A 16,801-nucleotide genomic window follows, 5' to 3' on the forward strand; every position below is an offset into this window, starting at 1 on the left:
ATGACCTTCTAACGTTTTTTCATGCGTTTCTAGACCACGCCAGACTTTTTAAATGCAAGACCAAGCGCCTGTTGGATTTTGATTTGATTGTGTTTTTCAGACGCCATAGCCGCGGGAGCAGCCTCGGAGTTCTCGGCCTTCCCCACGGTCAATCTTGCAGCCCTAATCATCACAGCCAGAACGCTGCTATGACAAATGTCTGCAGGAACCAGGCTCTGCAGCTGCTTATTAAGAGGAGAAAAAGCAGGTCAAAGACAACAACAGGCTGACAGCCACATTCCCACCTGCTCCCTTTCCTGCACTACTGTGTCTTTCCTCTTCTTTCTACAAATATCGCTTTGTGGGGAAGATTCTTTTCCTCCACCTTTCTAAAGTGGTTACTGAAAGGAACTGGCTCTTTCATAAGTTGCTTTTATGGAACTGAAAGGACACTGTGGCTCGACTGCAGTCTCTTTGAATACGTTTTTTTTTTTTTTTCACTCGCCTTCTTTCTAACCAGTGGATGTTCTCGTATGGTTTTCATCTTGGAGGCCACAATAGAATGTGTGTATATGTTCTTGCTTAAGAGGCTGTGCAGGTTTTATTAAACAGATGTGTATGTTCCACTGGACTCTTCTCGGTTGATGGGATTTAAACATGACAGAGAGTGAAGGAGTTCTAAAGCAAGTGAGTATCATTAAGCTTAATTTGAGACAGGAAGTGGTTGAAGCCATTTCCCTGCTGTCTTTGAAAAACCTCCTGCGTTCTAATGAGGAAAAAACAACTGTTAGTCATCCCCTGCTAAAAAGCAGGGAGCTAAGTCTCATTGCTTTATGACAACCAGAATCTGAGACCTTTGTAACTTTTACCTGTATTTTATTCATGCTTTTATGTCACATCAAAACCTCAGCTGCCATGAAACTGAGTGGAACCAAAGGTACAGAGCCTACAAGGTTCAGTTATACCTGTTGTATTGTGAGAAAATGCTGCGTGTCCATCCCAGTATTACTTCCACTGTAAACAGCAGATCTTTGTTGACTAATTGATGTCTCATCTTCTTCTTTCATCTATGAAAAGTGTGCAACAAAGGCACGCCGAATAATGTCAGCTGCGTTGTCGCACATGTCGCGTATGTATGAAATCCTCAGGTCCCAAATTGAGCCTTAAGTCCTATGGTTATATCCCACGTTGTTATTATTCAAAAGAGGTTTTATTTATACTCCTTTTCTTTATCCGCGTTGTATTTTGGCTCAGTCATGCTCTAATTTAGATCATGTTTTTTAGGCGGTTTTAGGACATAACAGGCCTTTGTCTTCTGTCCTTCATAATGAGCATTGTAATACAATAAGTGGCAGATATTTACTGACGTTTCCAGCTTATTACAAAGTAGCGGGAGTACTTTACTGTCAGCCGCTGTTAGGCATGAAATCAGTCAGTGTGTGTACCTTGCTTAGGGTGTCTGAAACGGAACAACCTGCTTTTAATAAACATAAAGTCATTTTCCTTGTTTCTTTTATTGATGTCTGAAGTGGAGAGTTTGCATACTTCAAAATCTAAGTGCTGGGTTTTTCCATCAGACTACCCATATGGGTATAATTTTCACATTTCTAACAGAGCCTTATAAAATTAAAACAAAAAAACAAAAAAACAAAAACCAGCCTAACCCACTTATTGCTTCTCTATGGAATTTTCAACTCTATCACCGCTCTGGAAAAGTGTGAAAGTTCAGGTTTTCATTTGATCTATTTTCCAAGCAGAAAATCTGATATTTAATTTGTTATTTAATTTGTTATGAGGTCAAACAAAAAAAGTTGTCCAGATGAACAGGTTCTACTTTCTGCATCACACCAAAATCTATCAGTTCCTGTTATTCATCAGCCTGTGGGATCACCTACAGTCACATGACTGATTGAATTTCATACATCTATTCATGCATGCAGTTAAATGAAATGTAATTGTTTCATTTGTGAATACAGATTTCTATAAACTGGTTGAAACTGTGCAGCATTAAGCTTAACCAAACACAACCTGTAATGGTGTATCTGAACTGCACGAGCTTCATGGACTCTTTTTCTTCAGAGTTTCTTGCTCACATCAGGTCAGTATTGCTTTATATTTAGGAAGCTTGCCAAAAGGAGTTCTGTTTAAAGGTATATTGGGATGAACAAACACCCTAGGCAAGCTCTTCAATAAAAGAATGGTGTTTTATTGAAGAGGCTTGCATTGCACAAGAACAATGGTGTTCTTGTGCAATGCAAGCCTTTATCAGAGTGTTAGGTTTATTTTCTAGTGTTGTTCCACTAATAAAAGTTAGGTTGGAAACCTCCACTTGTTATGTTCCACCAAGTGGAATCTGAAACTTAGATGAGATGCTGGCAACCACATCTGTCAAAGCTGAATAAAAGAGTAGCAAAAAAAATAACAAAAACAAAAAAAGGAACTTAAAAAAGTTCTTAAGCTCCATTCATTTTCTATTTGCATTCTCTTGACATTTGTATGTTTACATGAACAATTTTACTGACAATTTCCATCCTGTTATGTACAGTGTACCCATCTAATCATGGCGGCTTCCAGCATGTGCCATGTGACAAACATCAAGTCATCTCAGCCTGGTTTCTTACATATGAAAGTGAGTTCACTGTACTCAAACGGCCTCCAGTCACCGATGTTACGTTCCCCCGGGGGGGGGGGGGGGTCTAGGCGGTGAGGGGGAAGTAACAAAAAGTGACCGGGTCAGAAAAAGGAGTCAAGGAGGCAAAAGGGTTAAATTAAAGTGCTTTATTAAAGTTTCTATTAATACTAACTAAAAGAGACGGACAAGCCGCTATCACCATTTAAGAAACAAACAACTCTCAGGTGTTGGTCAATAAAGCACAAAGTAAGACAAAAAGAGGAGCTCACTAGCTGAAAACCACCAAAAACACACACACAGCTCACTAGCTGCAAACACCACAAACACTCAGCTCACTAGCTGTAACCACACTCTGGCACTCTGGCCCAGAGCTCACCTTTCCCTGGGCTTAAATCTCCTTAACTACTGACGAGAGTCAGCTGCACAAAAGGGAAAGGTGACACCTCAGGCAGAAGAGGTAGTGGGACACGCCCACACAGGCACCTTCAGGAGGAGGCCCTGCTAGGGCCGTAACACCGATTCCCAAATAAATAGAGCACCTGAAATAGGAGATTCACATTATGAATGTGCAGCCGAGAGATCTATACCATTTTATCATGTCAACATGGATGTGAAGGTCTGAAGGCAAAAGGGGATCCAACCTGGTATAAGCAAGGTATATGTATGTGTGTTGGGTGAGTAAAAAACAAAGAGAATATATTTTATGTTAGAGTGTGTGTGTGTGTGTGTGTGTGTGTGTGTGTGTGTGTGTGTGTGTGTGTGTGTGCGCGCGCGCAAGCATGTTCCTGAAACTGTTTTATGGATAACTTTCCCAGATTTCCAAATACAGGTGTTTTTTGCAGAAACTAAAATTTGAATTGTATCTCCTCATTAAACTCCTCACTAAAACTTAGAAACTACTTAAATGCAAAAAAGGTAAATATGCAATATTCACTGCCTGAAAAAGAAACGCATGCCTGAACCGTGTCTTTCTAATCATTTACAGCACTAGTATAGTATTAGAGACACAGATCAAACAGAGGGATTGTCATTTATCTTGTTCTCCTTGTTTTTTTTCTCTTGTCTTTATTCATTTTCAAATGAATGCAAGTACAATGTACAGCAAGGATACAGCACTAAGCAGTGGAAAGCAGCAGAGCAGAAGAGATGAAGCTGCAGAGGAGGAGGAGGAGAAGAAGGAGAACTCTGTACAGAAGGACAAGGTTAGGTTTAAGGGTCTGCCAGAGGTCAATCAGACTTCGGCACCAGGTGTCTCAGCCACAGTCGAGGGTCTGCGATTATTCACAGTCTGGTTATTACAGTCTGGTCATTGTCACATGTCCGTGAGTGGGCCTTTTCTGGACAGAGAGAGGTAAGTCAGACCATGCTGGTCGATCCAGTGAAGGATGGTGAGAAGGACTTCAGCTGGGTATGCTTGATGTTGCAGCTAAGCTGGCTTCTTTTAGGTAACCGGTGCCCCCTAGTGTACATCAAGCCCATTTCCATTAACTACTATACATCTTCACGATCCACTAAACAGCACCAAATATACAGTACAAGGTATGCGTGGTTGCATTATTCTTTTTTCCACCTTTCAGTTTGACACCCACATCCATGACTAAGCATCACTTTGGAACCAAAATAAGGAACACAAAAGGAGTTACACTAGACACGTGAACATAGACGGTATAGTTTAGTGTCTGAAAGCCTGTTAATTTCCTCATAAACCTTGAGTGGCAGCTTTTGACATTTCTTTTATCAATTGTTTGAATTTTCTGCTGCATGTATTGGTCTATATATAAAATATGAGTTCTGAAAAAGATACAGAAGTTATATATTGTTTTTAACGCTAAAGACAGTATACTTAAAGGGAAACCATGTCATACCAAAAAATGTGTGCATTTGACCTTCTGACACTTTGTAATTAAAAGTTGCTCATATAAAGTTATTTCATACAAAACCAGGGTTTGTACAGTTTGACTGCTACCTCAGTTGGCACGTTACATCTCTACAGCATCCTTCTAACATCCATGTACCAAATCACACACAACTAAAAGTCCAAAGATGCGTCTCCTACTGTGTATCTTATTTCTAACATGGTACTTTACACGAAAGAGCGTCGGCAGAGCTCTGATGCATAATGCCATTTCAGCTTGGTTGCAGAACGTAAGCTCACATTATGTGGGCCACATTATGTTCATTCACTGGCAAATAAGTAGAAAACGGCTAGGTTAGGACCAGATGAACATCACCAGCGGTTTGAGAAGAGATGAGAATGTAAGAGGGCTGCAACAGAATAATCGAGTGTGCTGTCATAACTGTGTACTGTGTACTTGACATTTCCCACTTTTTTTCCACCCTCGCCAACACGCGTCATTTCTCTTCAAGATTTTAGATTATTAACAATTCAGTCTCTGCAGCTTTGTAATTTCTCAGGGTGTTCCCGTCATTGACAGAATCATCGCTCCTTATGATGAGTTAATATCCACTGAAGTCATTTACAGTCCATTCATCCAAAAGAAATCATCATCATGCAAAAGTTATCTCAGACACTACTTTTACTGATGCAGGAGCCCGTTCTGTGACTTGAACAAGGAATGTAAGCCTACTCTATGTACTTACTTACTTACTACACACACAACGGCCAATGAGGATTTAAATCCAGGTGAGTTCTGAGCGCGTATCTAAAGGCTGGGAGAGGAGAGAGACTGGGCTCATTCTGAAACATCAGCATGCTCAGAAACTACATTGCCACTGTTTGAATAAATACAACAGGTACACTGTGTATCAACAGCTCCTAATGTCAAGACATAAATGCAGATATGCATACTTACCACCCACACGTCGAGGTGAGATATGTTTAAAGGAAGTCAAATATTACTAGATAGCTAACACTGGTCCTCGCTAAATACTCGAATAAACGCCTCCAGAGGACCGCAGTCGTCTCTAATCAGTGCATCTTCATCATTCAGTGCGATGGGATGATATTTGTTTATTTGACTAGCTATGAAAACTAAACAGTTTTCACTAAACCCTGCGATTGACTGGATACTTTAACAGTACTGGAGCTACATGTACTAGATTCTATTACTCAGTGACACAATGTGAACACATTTTTTTTTTTTTTTAGCACACAGCAGGAATTACATGATGAGAGTATAAGCCACTCATATCTAAATAAAACCCTTTCCCAATGAATTCCCTGTGTTCTCTGTTTTTGTTTAGAAATACCAAAGCGAGTGATTTGAACATATAGACCCTGAGATTTTTTGCAGGGAATTTACTTGAATTATGTCTGAAATTTTTCCACATGTTTGGAATTCTTGTGGCATGTTATCAACCATGTAAAATTAATAAATGTTTTTTTTTTTCTTTTTCTCTTACTTGTGAAGCCTGACTGCAAAAAAAAGTCACTCTGTTGAACATGATGACGATTTCTATAATGAAACGTTCAAATACAAATTAAATCGTTTGAAGAGTCCTGTTTCAGGTTTGTGTGTGAACTTGTATAAGAGGCTCTGGCAGAGCGCCTCAGGCAGTAGTCCTTAATCGACTGGGATGGTGGGCGGCAATTTCAAGTCGGGCACTGACGCTTCTTGTCCAAAGGGGGGCACTCTCGTCTCAGGAAATCAGGACTGCAGCAAAGAAAGGAGACGTGGATGTTAAATCCCTTAACCTCAAAAGAGTTTAGAGGATGTAAAAATCTCATCCATTGTTGCATGGCGTCAAGATGCCAGCTGTACCTCTGATGCACCGTGTCGGTCCTCAGTGGATGATTCTGTTTCCCTGACAACAACTGCCTTAGTCACCTGCATGTCTGGATGCTGCTGCTTGGCCTCCTGTATGGCAATAGCCAGAGCCTGAAAGGAAAGAGTGAAGTGTGTGTCCTGAATGAAATGAATTGCTTAAACCCCTCCACCCAAGTACCTTATGGAACTTTTCTGTATCTTACAAAAGCAGAACACAGGTTCAGATACCAATTTGTGTCTGAAGGTTCTCAGTAATCCAGGTCATCGTAGTCAAAGGAGCTTGCAAAGAAAAGCGTCAGGACAGTCCAGACGCTTTTCTTTGCAAGCTCCTTTGAATACTGATTTGTGCTCGCAAAGGGAGCTGGAATTACAATTCATTTTAAAAATTGGTCTTTAGATACCCAAATGCTCATTTTATATTTTATCTAGTCAGTAAATGTATTTGCCCACTTAAAGAATCTAACATTTTAGCCTTAGGCTTTGTGAGTTCTTATATAAAAATCAGCTAAAAAGTTGATTTGCTGTAATAAAATCACAAAACACACTTAAAAACTGTCTAGCAACTCAGAAGGGCCCGTCTTTAACCAAAAAGCTTTTATAGCTGATGAACAATGAGGGATGCATACACTATGAAAACGTAGCCAGGAAGTTAGCTACTCCTCTGCTTCAGTCATGTACAAATTGATTAGTCTCTTGCACTGTTCTCAGGCGAGCTAATCACACCACTTTAATATAAAGACTGAACCGTACTGGGGTGCCAAGGTAACAAAGCTCATTTGTCAATTTCTGCTCACCTGTTCCTGGTCTACATCATCATCTCCTGTGATTATGATCCTCTTCTCGATCCTGGTCTCTGAGTATCCTCCTTTCACTGTCTGCAGCATACAGACAACAGCTTTTCTTTTAACAGCCTTAACATTTAAAGGAGATGAGCGGCACTAAATTATAAATTAAATGTGCACTTTGTGAGTTTTACTTGAGCTTCTCTACCTTTGTAACATGAGTGGTAGCTGAGGTAACATTTTCAGAGACGAGGATGGGAGAGCCTGATGTCTCTCTGCCAAGACTGCCTTTGTGCACCTGAGGAGGCATGAGGCAAATATTACAAAGACACATGAACCATATTTTATGACATTCAGTCAGATGTGTGTTCCTGAATTCGTGTCTTTGGGCTTTGTAAGTAGGTTTGAACCCTGGAGAACAAGAAGGAGTGTGCTGCAGATTGAGTTAAAATTGGAGAGGTCCCCCTGTCTGTACTCACAGGAGAAACGCTCTGTCTTGTAGAGTAAGAAACTTCACTTAGTCCAGTGATGCCGTGATCCTGAAACAGACAGATTGATTGGATTATGTCCAGATATTTTACAGGTCTACCTTTCTGTACATTTTTAGCAGTGAAATATGAAGTTAACCTGATCCGTGAACTCCACGATGGTCGTGGTGACCTCTGACCCATTGGGTTGAGTCTCCGTCCTGATGTCCGTCTTTCTGACTGTTGGCGTGGGCCTGATATCGCTGCCCTCCCTGCTCAGTGGTGCGGCGGCAGAGACACGACTGCCTTCTCTGTGTGACTGATCTCGGTCCACTGATGAAGACACGGGGACTGATCTCTTTGGTTTTTTGGGAACTACAGGCTTAAGAGAAGGAATGTTTATATTATTAAGAGTGTGTATAGTTCGTAGTGTTGTTCTGAGACTCTGTGCAGAAACGGAGGTTTTTAAAAGGCTTGAAAGCCCCCTGTTTGCGAAAAGGAACATAATTTAATCAGAACAGAAAGCAAAAGACAACCTGAGAGTCTGAAGTTTGGAAGCTTAAGAGATATCTTACTTTAGTAAAAAGTTAAACATAAAAAACGAGGAAAAGAACAAAGTGGGTTTTCTTTCGTTTACCTTCTTTAAAACTTCAAACTAAAAGCACATCCCTTTCCTGCATATTTCATGACAGTCACTTCATCTGCTCATTTGTGGATTTTAGTGCATTAGAGGTGTCAGAAGCTTGAATACTTTTAGCCGCCCAGCTTTTTTACAACTCAAATCATGAACCCATAATTTTCTGTTTTGTTACATTCCCTCTGACCACCCACTGCACAGGCAAACCACAGCCTTGTGAATAAACTTGCATGAATTCACCTACAACTACCTTGTCATCACACTTTGTTGGGAAACTTGGGAAAGACGCAGAGCGTGGATGTGGTTGGTGTTATGGGAAAAGTGCTGGGGAGGAGAGGAATTCAGCTCTTTTCTTCCTGTTATTTCCATTGCATTCACGCTTGGCTTTATTTATTTCTCAAGTGCCCGGTTACAAACATGCAGAGAGATAAAACTGTAGAGTAATGATTTCATGCTACTTGCTTTCAGATCAAATTAACACCCATTCTTTCCTGCACTGGCATCTGAATTTAAAAAGGAGCCAAGATGCATATTTTCAGCTGCCTAAAAATAGCGCAGTGTGAAAACAAAACAAACCAAAGAAGTAGACACTTCTCAGTGGTTCTACACAGCTGATCTGAAAACTTTGATCTACCTGGACATCGGACCGTTTGACTTCTGGTCGGACTTCTTCAGCCTGGATTTGTTTGGCTGGAGGACTGCTGCTGGTTCTTCTGGACAGAGGAGCCGATACTAAGGGAGGAGGTGGCTCAGAGGGTTGCTGCTGTTGCTGCTGGAGCATGTCGATGCCAAAGCGCAGACCCCCATCAGGTGACAGATCCCTCTCTCCCAGCTCCGACATACCCCTGGAGAACTCTTCCATGCCTGTGTACAGGTCCGTGAGGACGGTGAAATCTACTTCAGCTTCCAGGCTGGATGTAGAGCTGACTGTGATGCTGGAACATTTTCGTTCAATGCCCAGGTGGGTTTCCTTCAAGTACAGGATCTCGTGGTCCTGATCATCCTCTGATACAGAGCCCAGGCGCCTCTCCCATGGTTCCCTCTATAGAGGAGACAGATGATAATTCGATGTGGTTTATCTCCTGCACTTTTAGACAATGTACAGCATGTAAAGTACATACATTAGCTTCTCTACTCTGATCTCTGATCACAATTAAACATGGAAACATGCTTATTGAACATTTAACAGCGGCACAAAATATTAGATATCAGATTTAGGCATGATGTCGAGCTGGCACTTTAAAATATTCAGTTTCCCCGTTTGATTAAATATGAATTTATGGGCTGTGCTTTTGTGCGTTTATCTCCACGCTTTGGATACAAAAACAAACACGCCTCAAAGAGCAGCTTGAATAAAATCTGTCAAATATCTAATTGTAGTTTATTTACTCTTTTCCCAAGGTGTGACTACATAATAAATATGAGAGGAGCCGAGGGATGACTCACTGAAGCTTCACTGAGAGGCTCCTCATGGATAGCAGGGGTGGGAGGTGTCTCCTATGGAAAAGGCAAACAAACAAAGAGCAAACAACGATATGAAAGCATGCGTGAATTCACCGAAATGCAGCCAGAAGTTATACCGTCTCCCTATAGCTAATGTGTGTAAGCATATCCAAAAATAAAAGTTAGAAAAAGTTTTCTTTGAAACTGCTTTGACGTCGAGTTCTGCTTTTTGCACATGATGAAAGAATTGATATCTGGAGAGCCCGAGTTTGCAGTGTTCTTCCTTCACCGCTATTAAGCATGTCGCTTTAGCACTGTTGAGTTCTTATCTGTAAGCAAACATGTCTAAGTCATTCATAAACTTTGGGGCTTTTCCTAAACCTGCACGATAAACACACAATGTGAGAGATCCCCCAAACTCCAAAGCCTTTAAGCTGCAGTCAAAAGCATGCAAACTGGGTATATTTCACAGGCTGACATCATTAAAAATGACTGCAAGTGCAATGGTAATGCCATGCACTGAAAGGTTTGATTTTTCAAAATTCCCTTTCAGGGAAAAGGTATTCATATTTTTAAATGCGGCATATGAAAGCCTGAACCCTGAAGAGGTTTGGCAGCTCTGCAGCCAGTGATTACATCTAATCGTCTTTTTCATTTTTCTGCTTTGCTGCAGAGGTGCCAAGGTAGAACATTTGGTTCAAATGGCCTCCTCAGCCATTTACACAAAGGATTCAAATTATGTAGAAAAAGAGGTTTCAAAGAAAAAAATGGTGGAAAAAGGTCTTGCGCTCCTTGCAACAGCAGTCACCCTCGCTCTGAGTGTTGGAAGGAGAGACCAGGTATTAACGTGACAAGTTAAGGTGGGATAGAAGGGACGCCTGAAGCTTAAGCAATGGGAAGTTTGCTTAAAGGCCCACAGCGTTCTGAAATGGCCAAGCAGATGTCAAGATTTGCGGAGGGGAAGAAGGGAAAGCAAAATGCCCCCTAGGCCATGGACGTGAACTGAGTCGGTCAATGAGGCGATGCGAAGGAACGTGAACTTTTGCTTTCTCATACACAGCCACATGAATTCTGAAGTTTATGCGTGTGTGTGATTTTTTATTTTTTTTGGAAGGTTTGTTTTTAGATGGCAAAAACAATTTGCACCACATCGCCTGAAGCTCATGCAATGCTTTACTTTCCGATGACTGACAAACAGGTTGGGGGGGGAAGGGGGGCAGATGGTTTACCGCTTGCTTCCTCTTGGCTGTTTCTTGGTTGGGCGTCCTGTGGTGGATGTGGCTGTTGTCCATGTTGCTCAGTCTGTCTCGGGACCACTGTGTTTTCAGGGGGAGAGTGCGTGGGGGAGCTGCTGGAAATTTGGCGCTAAACTCTGAGGTGATTTGAGAATTTTCTTCAAATGCAACGCTTCCTCTCGTCCACTGGCCTGCAGAGTCCCTGCAGTCCCTGAGCTCCTGTTGTCCGAAAAACTCATTCCTAATCTGCTGATGTGTTTGACTTTGCTGCTGATACAACGCTGTAGATTCACCCTGGTATTTGGTGTCCATTGTGTTTTCCTTGACAACATCTGTGGCAGACAGTGGTACAGCATTATCATCCAGTCTCCTTCCTGACTCACAGGAAGATTTTGTCATCTGTACATCCCCGGCAGCACCAAAGACGCCTCTGTCAGGCTGGCTGTGCGTTTGAGGGTTTAAATCTTTGTTCTCTTTATTTATAGACTTCTTTGATCTCTGCGGCTTGAGAGGAACTATTTTTGTTACTTCTGTGTGTGAGTTCCCCGTTTTGTTGCAATCCTTTTCTCCCACAGGGCTTGGGTCTTTTATTTTCCAAGCCTCACTGTATCTTGAAGCACTGCCCTTTGGGACAGAATCCCAAGCCACTGGAGTTTCAAAGTTCTTGGGCCTCTCTCGATGCTCAAAGTGGCCATGTCTTAAATCCTTCTTCAGTTCTCTTGCCTGTTTCTCAGGTGGAGACTCATATCCATTTTCCTGAATGGCTCTCCGAATTTGAACAGATTCATGATGCCCATTAGCTGCTACTGTACCAGCCATGGGGTTCATATCTCTTAGTCCTGCTGCAATAAACTCAGTTTCCCGCTTTGGAGATGTTCCATGTCGACTTCTTCCAGAGTCTGGGCGTGTCTGGCAATTGTTCATATTCGCTTCAGTCCAAGATGTCACTGCAAATGTGTCTCTACCCTCTGAAGAGGTCTTACTCTTTTCCACGTAAGAGTAAGAGTCCAGTGTTCCTTCATAAGCATCCTGCTTGTCAATCAATTTGGCGTCAGTGGTCGCCTATGTTAACATAGAGTAGACAGTTTCATTAGCCTAACTAGATAAACGGCTCTTCCATTCATTACTGTTACCCCACATTGCTATTGTAAAGAAGAATTGTAAAAAAAAAAAAAAAAACAACACACACACACACACAAAAAAAAAAAAATCCCAAAGAAAAACAACTGGGGGGTATCACTGTGTAAATTTTAAAGCATTTTTAGGTTTTTTTTTCTGTGAATTGGTTTAATGGAATCCAAATTTTGGCATACTCTGTGAAGATATATATATGTTGGCCTAGGACCAATACAACCTGTTTAGAAAATGGTAATATATATATTTCAACAATGATAGTATGTGCCATAACTTGGAAACAGAATGTCATTCTTACTGGTTTCCGCTCCGGAGTCCCTCCAGGAGGAGTAGCTGAAGAGATGCGTTTCTCTCTCTGGGCCATTTTGCTGTTAGGCTGCCTCAAAGCCCTCTTCAGCTCGTTGATGCTGGCCTGGTGCTTTTGTATAACGTCTTCTGGTTTGTCCAAGAACTGCTACTCACACAGTGAAAGGAAAAACAGAAAAAAAAAAAAAGACAGCATAAATAGAAAGCTTCTAAGTCTATTTCTGGTTCACAGCACAATGAAGTCGATTTGGATTTAACTGGAAAATGAACAATCGTAACCAAGCTCTGTCTGATCAGGTAGGTAGCATGACGGATTGTTTTCTTTATGAAGTAAAAACTGTACCACGTGGATGGCCAATAAAGGCTTTAGATATGACCAGAAAATGTACAAAGCGCATAAAAGATTATGTGCTCTGTAGGAAAATATATCTGTTTTCAGGAGCTCCACTGCTGACTCCTGTTTTCAAACTGCGAGTGGTACAGTTATGAATACAAAAAACAAAACAAACAAACACTGAACACCTGATGAGAGTCACACACGTCTCATGCCAAAAAGAGATGACAAGCTGTACCTCCTGTTTAGGCCGAAGGGTGACCAGTTCCTTGTCCAACAGATGAGGTGGGGCAAGCGACATGAAGTGAAAGGTTTTTTTTCGAGCAAAGCGGAAGGGTTAGGAGTTTGGGGGGGTGGAGGTGGGGAAAGAGAGCAGATGCGTGCAGAGACAAAGAGGTAAAATGCTGCAGGTGAGTCAAAAAAGGCAGGCAGCCAGACTGACAAACAGAAACAGTTGACACCACTGAGGCTTTGGACTGTGATTGTTAAGCCACTTAATGTTCTGCCAAGAAGAGAGAGACAATCCATTTCAGTGTCAGCCAACTGGTAATTAATGAAGACATTTATTGACTGAACTTAAGGGTTTGGAGGAGGATTATTCCCATACTTCTTGATCCAAAGATTTGATGGGAAGGCATTACAAAACCACAAACAAAGAGTCCATTAAGCCACTAATGTGATGCCAATATTTCCTGCAGTAGTCAAGAAAACAGCACCACAACTACCTGCACAGGACTTTTACAAAACAAATAAGAGCATAGAGAAAGATGGCTTTTAAATAAATATATTTCTAAATTAAACAAAGATGTAGATTTTGGGGCAGTTTAATTGGTGGATCGGTAGATTTGCAAAGTGGGGAAACACCGATTCACTGAATCGTCTACAGTGCCTAAAGGCCATCTGTTTATCCTGCTGGTGACAAACAATCCCTCTAATGTCATACGGGGACACTGTTGCAGAGGCATGCTGGTGAAACTGTGCTGCAAGTCGAGAAAAATAAGTCAGTTCTTCAATAGACGTCTTACTCTTTTTAGCATCAAAATGCTTATTACAGTTTAATCATTCTTTCCAGTGAAACAACTATTTCCAGCAGGAAAATACGAAATAAAACAAAAAGCTTGATTAAATCTATATATAATATTTCTCGTCTTTTCTTGAAAATCAATTCATGCATTTTCCACGGATTATACCTACCGAAATCCTGGAAACCATGAAATCAAAAGAAATAACATTTCTTTTACAGACAAACAACACAGGCATAAGACAGGTCGTGCTTAACAAACACAGTGCACGAGCACATGACCTTGAACGACCAAAAAAAAAGCACGTATACAGACACCAAAGTCCAATACCAAAATACCTCTGGCTTTGAGTCTACAGGCGAGCCTGCTTCCTCACCCTGAAGGAAAGCACAAGGCACAGGACAGAAATGTAAGAAGAGGTTAGCTAAGATTGTTAAGTTTACGGTGATACAAAGAGAATGTTACTGGTTAAAGGCAGGGTGCTCGGTTAGAGACGTTTTATGTACTACAAAGAGGTCGAGTTAGATTTGAGGAGATGATTTAAGAAAAATGATGAGAAAAGAAGGTGCATACTGAGAAGTCTCATAACCGGAAGAGCGGGAATCAGGTTAATTAAGCCAAGGAGAGAAAAATAGGAAAGGTGATTACATTCTTAAATAAAAAAGGAACGAGGAAAGAGAAGATGAGTTAATGTGAGATATTTTTCAGTTGTGATGCACAGTGTGCTGTTTACCTTTCCCAATGAATCAGATTAATTGCTTTTTGTTTATTTCTCTGCAGTGTCCTCAAAACTGCGATGTAGCTTTTACATTTACAGCATCCTATTTAACAGATGTGTTGATTTCATTTGCACTGCTGATTGATCGGTTGTGGCTAAATAGAAACTCTCTTCTTCTTAACAATGACATGTAATTTGTTTGTACAGCTTTGAACTATGAAAATCAGAGCATGAATGAAGTCGGATTTCTGTGCATTTCAAGTCTGTCCTCTCATCTGGTACCTTCAGCTCCAAAGTCTTGGTCGGTGGTGAGATATTGGCACCCAGTGTCGGCTTCTGATCGTCTTCCTGATCTGTGTAGTGGTCCTGATCTTGGTCTTGATAATGATATTGATCGTGGTCCAGGTCTAGGCTGCCCTCTTGGTCCAGATCTTCTCTAGACATGAACTGTGTGCGCTCACTGGAGCTTCGTTGGGACAGCTGGTCCATACTGTCACCAAGAGCCGAGGCTGGTTGAAAGCAAGTGGAGGGTAACCATAAAACACCAGGAGTTTTTAGGTTAAGCTTTTGAATGCGCTGCGCATAAAATGATATCTAAATCTAATGTTAATTCTTGTTTTTGACAAGGAACGTCTGGCCCCTTTCACTTTGAGGGCTGCAACACAAAATCAACAAACATTCTTGCTGAAATATTTTTACTCTGTGGAGAGAACAAACTGCCTCACGGCAAATGTCCATACCGACAGTGAAAGAGTCTGGGTTCTTACCTCCGTCAATGCTTCGAGGCAGCAGGTACCTCTTGCTAACAGAACGATCGAACTGTGGAGCGGGCCTGTCAATCAGAGCGCTAGCCTGTCTGGTCTGGGCTTGGGTCCGCCCGCTGTAGCGGAACTTGGAGCCAATCACCAGGAAGCCCTTGGGAGGTGGCTCTGGGGAAACCAACCTGCAGGAAGGTTCAGTTCACTTAAAAATGAATATATGTGGCACATATTCGATAGGGCTTTGCGGAACCATTATTTATTGATTTCTCTGGAAATTTACTGGAATTAACTAAAGAATCTCCTGCCTCCACCTGTGTCTTGCTACCCAATTAGCACTCTGTGCTTTATTTAGTCCTGCCCTTCTCTCAGTCTTTTATCAGTTTGTCTGACTGACATCCAGTCTGACCTCGTTGTGTTTCCCGTTTTCCCAACATTCGTATGTTTTCATGAGTTTTCATGATTTCATCAAAGCCCACCTGTGTTTCATTAACAGCATGTCTAAAGTCTTTAAATCATAACTTTTGACTCTCATAACAGTTTCTCTTCATCTAAGCTAATCATATCCTGTCTGATGAGTTTACCTATACTTATCATGGGCATTTTTGTTGTGGTAATTTTGGACTTTCTAGTGATTTCTTTAAAGTGTTCTGTTTCTAGGATGGAATGATTGCACTGGATACATCTTTAACCCTTTAACACTAAGTGTATTATGAGTTACAATGTTACATGAATCTTAATGAATTTCTGAGACCTCTACGTCATCAGTCTTTTTTTTTTCCTGAAAAACCTGAAATTGCAGACTAAATTTAAGCAATAGATTGTAAAAGAAAATACTGGTTGTAGAAAAAAGCAATGCAAATTAATGCAGAAACTCAATGCAAATTGATACATATTTTTTTAAATCAGAAAGTAAAAAAAAATAGAATTTTCCAGCAATTATTTTATAGTTCAGATTTTAAAAACCTAGAATTAGGTGCACAAGTCTGAAATTGCTTTGGATTTTATCTAATCCAAACAGGCTCAAAAGTATACATAAATCCACACAAATATTTGATTAAATGTTTCTCAGCAAGTTGTACCTCAACCAGATGATTTTGGTAGCCATCAACAAGTTTCTGACATAATCCAGGCTGGATATCTGACCTTGGCACAGTTGATAGAATTCACGTAAATTGGTTGGTTTCCTGACACAGACATGGCCTTTAAGCATAGTGCACAAATCATCAATAGGATTGAGGTAAGGTCTTTATGAAGGCCATTCCAGAAGCATGATGGACCATTTCTAAACAATTGCAGATTTCAGGATCTTCCATTTAGACACTTGCACGTGCGTACAAGTTATTGAGATGTGTCCCCCACTTTGCATGCGAGATCTGGAAGAAGACCCAAACTGCCACCCTCAGATGAGAGGAAATTGGTTAGGATGTTCAGAAACTACCAAAGCTCAAGCTTGCCATGAACTGGATACCACTGTAACGCCACCATCACTGTCCACAGTTTTTCATCTCTATGGACTGAGAGGGTGGTGACAAAGAGAGACGCTCCAGCTCCTAAATTGACAACAAAAACTCAACAGAAATTTGCAGCTGCCCACATGGACAAATGCCTTCTTTTTATGGTCAG

At 41.1% G+C, this 16,801-nt stretch overlaps 2 protein-coding genes across 7 annotated transcripts in view; one reads left to right on the forward strand and one right to left on the reverse strand.

Moving 5' to 3' along the window:
- cntn3a.1 (contactin 3a, tandem duplicate 1) overlaps positions 1 to 1,479 on the forward strand; it is an 81,956-nt gene extending 80,477 nt beyond the window's left edge. For both annotated transcript variants that reach the window (XM_086278973.1, XM_086278974.1), the window contains one exon: positions 101 to 1,479. In XM_086278973.1, the coding sequence (XP_086135099.1) occupies positions 101 to 192 (92 nt within the window). In that variant the 3' untranslated portion in view covers positions 193 to 1,479. The remainder of the gene's footprint in view (positions 1 to 100) is intronic.
- A 1,902-nt stretch (positions 1,480 to 3,381) lies between these two features.
- The window catches only part of LOC147304978 (band 4.1-like protein 1), a 49,586-nt gene continuing 36,166 nt past the window's right edge, over positions 3,382 to 16,801 (reverse strand). For 2 of the 5 annotated variants that reach the window (XM_086276404.1, XM_086276405.1), the window contains exons 11-24: positions 15,185 to 15,360; positions 14,700 to 14,926; positions 14,038 to 14,076; positions 12,916 to 12,945; positions 12,336 to 12,491; positions 10,898 to 11,965; positions 9,672 to 9,722; positions 8,860 to 9,267; positions 7,749 to 7,970; positions 7,601 to 7,660; positions 7,330 to 7,419; positions 7,134 to 7,214; positions 6,334 to 6,450; positions 3,382 to 6,225 (exon numbers count right to left, since the gene is read on the reverse strand). In XM_086276404.1, coding sequence (XP_086132530.1) covers positions 6,220 to 6,225; positions 6,334 to 6,450; positions 7,134 to 7,214; positions 7,330 to 7,419; positions 7,601 to 7,660; positions 7,749 to 7,970; positions 8,860 to 9,267; positions 9,672 to 9,722; positions 10,898 to 11,965; positions 12,336 to 12,491; positions 12,916 to 12,945; positions 14,038 to 14,076; positions 14,700 to 14,926; positions 15,185 to 15,360 — 2,731 coding nt within the window. In that variant the 3' untranslated portion in view covers positions 3,382 to 6,219. The remainder of the gene's footprint in view (positions 6,226 to 6,333; positions 6,451 to 7,133; positions 7,215 to 7,329; positions 7,420 to 7,600; positions 7,661 to 7,748; positions 7,971 to 8,859; positions 9,268 to 9,671; positions 9,723 to 10,897; positions 11,966 to 12,335; positions 12,492 to 12,915; positions 12,946 to 14,037; positions 14,077 to 14,699; positions 14,927 to 15,184; positions 15,361 to 16,801) is intronic. The other 3 variants (XM_086276408.1, XM_086276410.1, XM_086276409.1) reach the window with 3 other exon arrangements.

The sequence above is a fragment of the Aulonocara sp. 'chitande type north' Nkhata Bay genome, linkage group LG20, assembly GCF_057382095.1.
Source record: "Aulonocara sp. 'chitande type north' Nkhata Bay isolate Kocher_YH1m ecotype deep benthic linkage group LG20, A_spYH_male_GT1.1, whole genome shotgun sequence".
Lineage (NCBI taxonomy): Eukaryota > Metazoa > Chordata > Actinopteri > Cichliformes > Cichlidae > Aulonocara > Aulonocara sp. 'chitande type north' Nkhata Bay.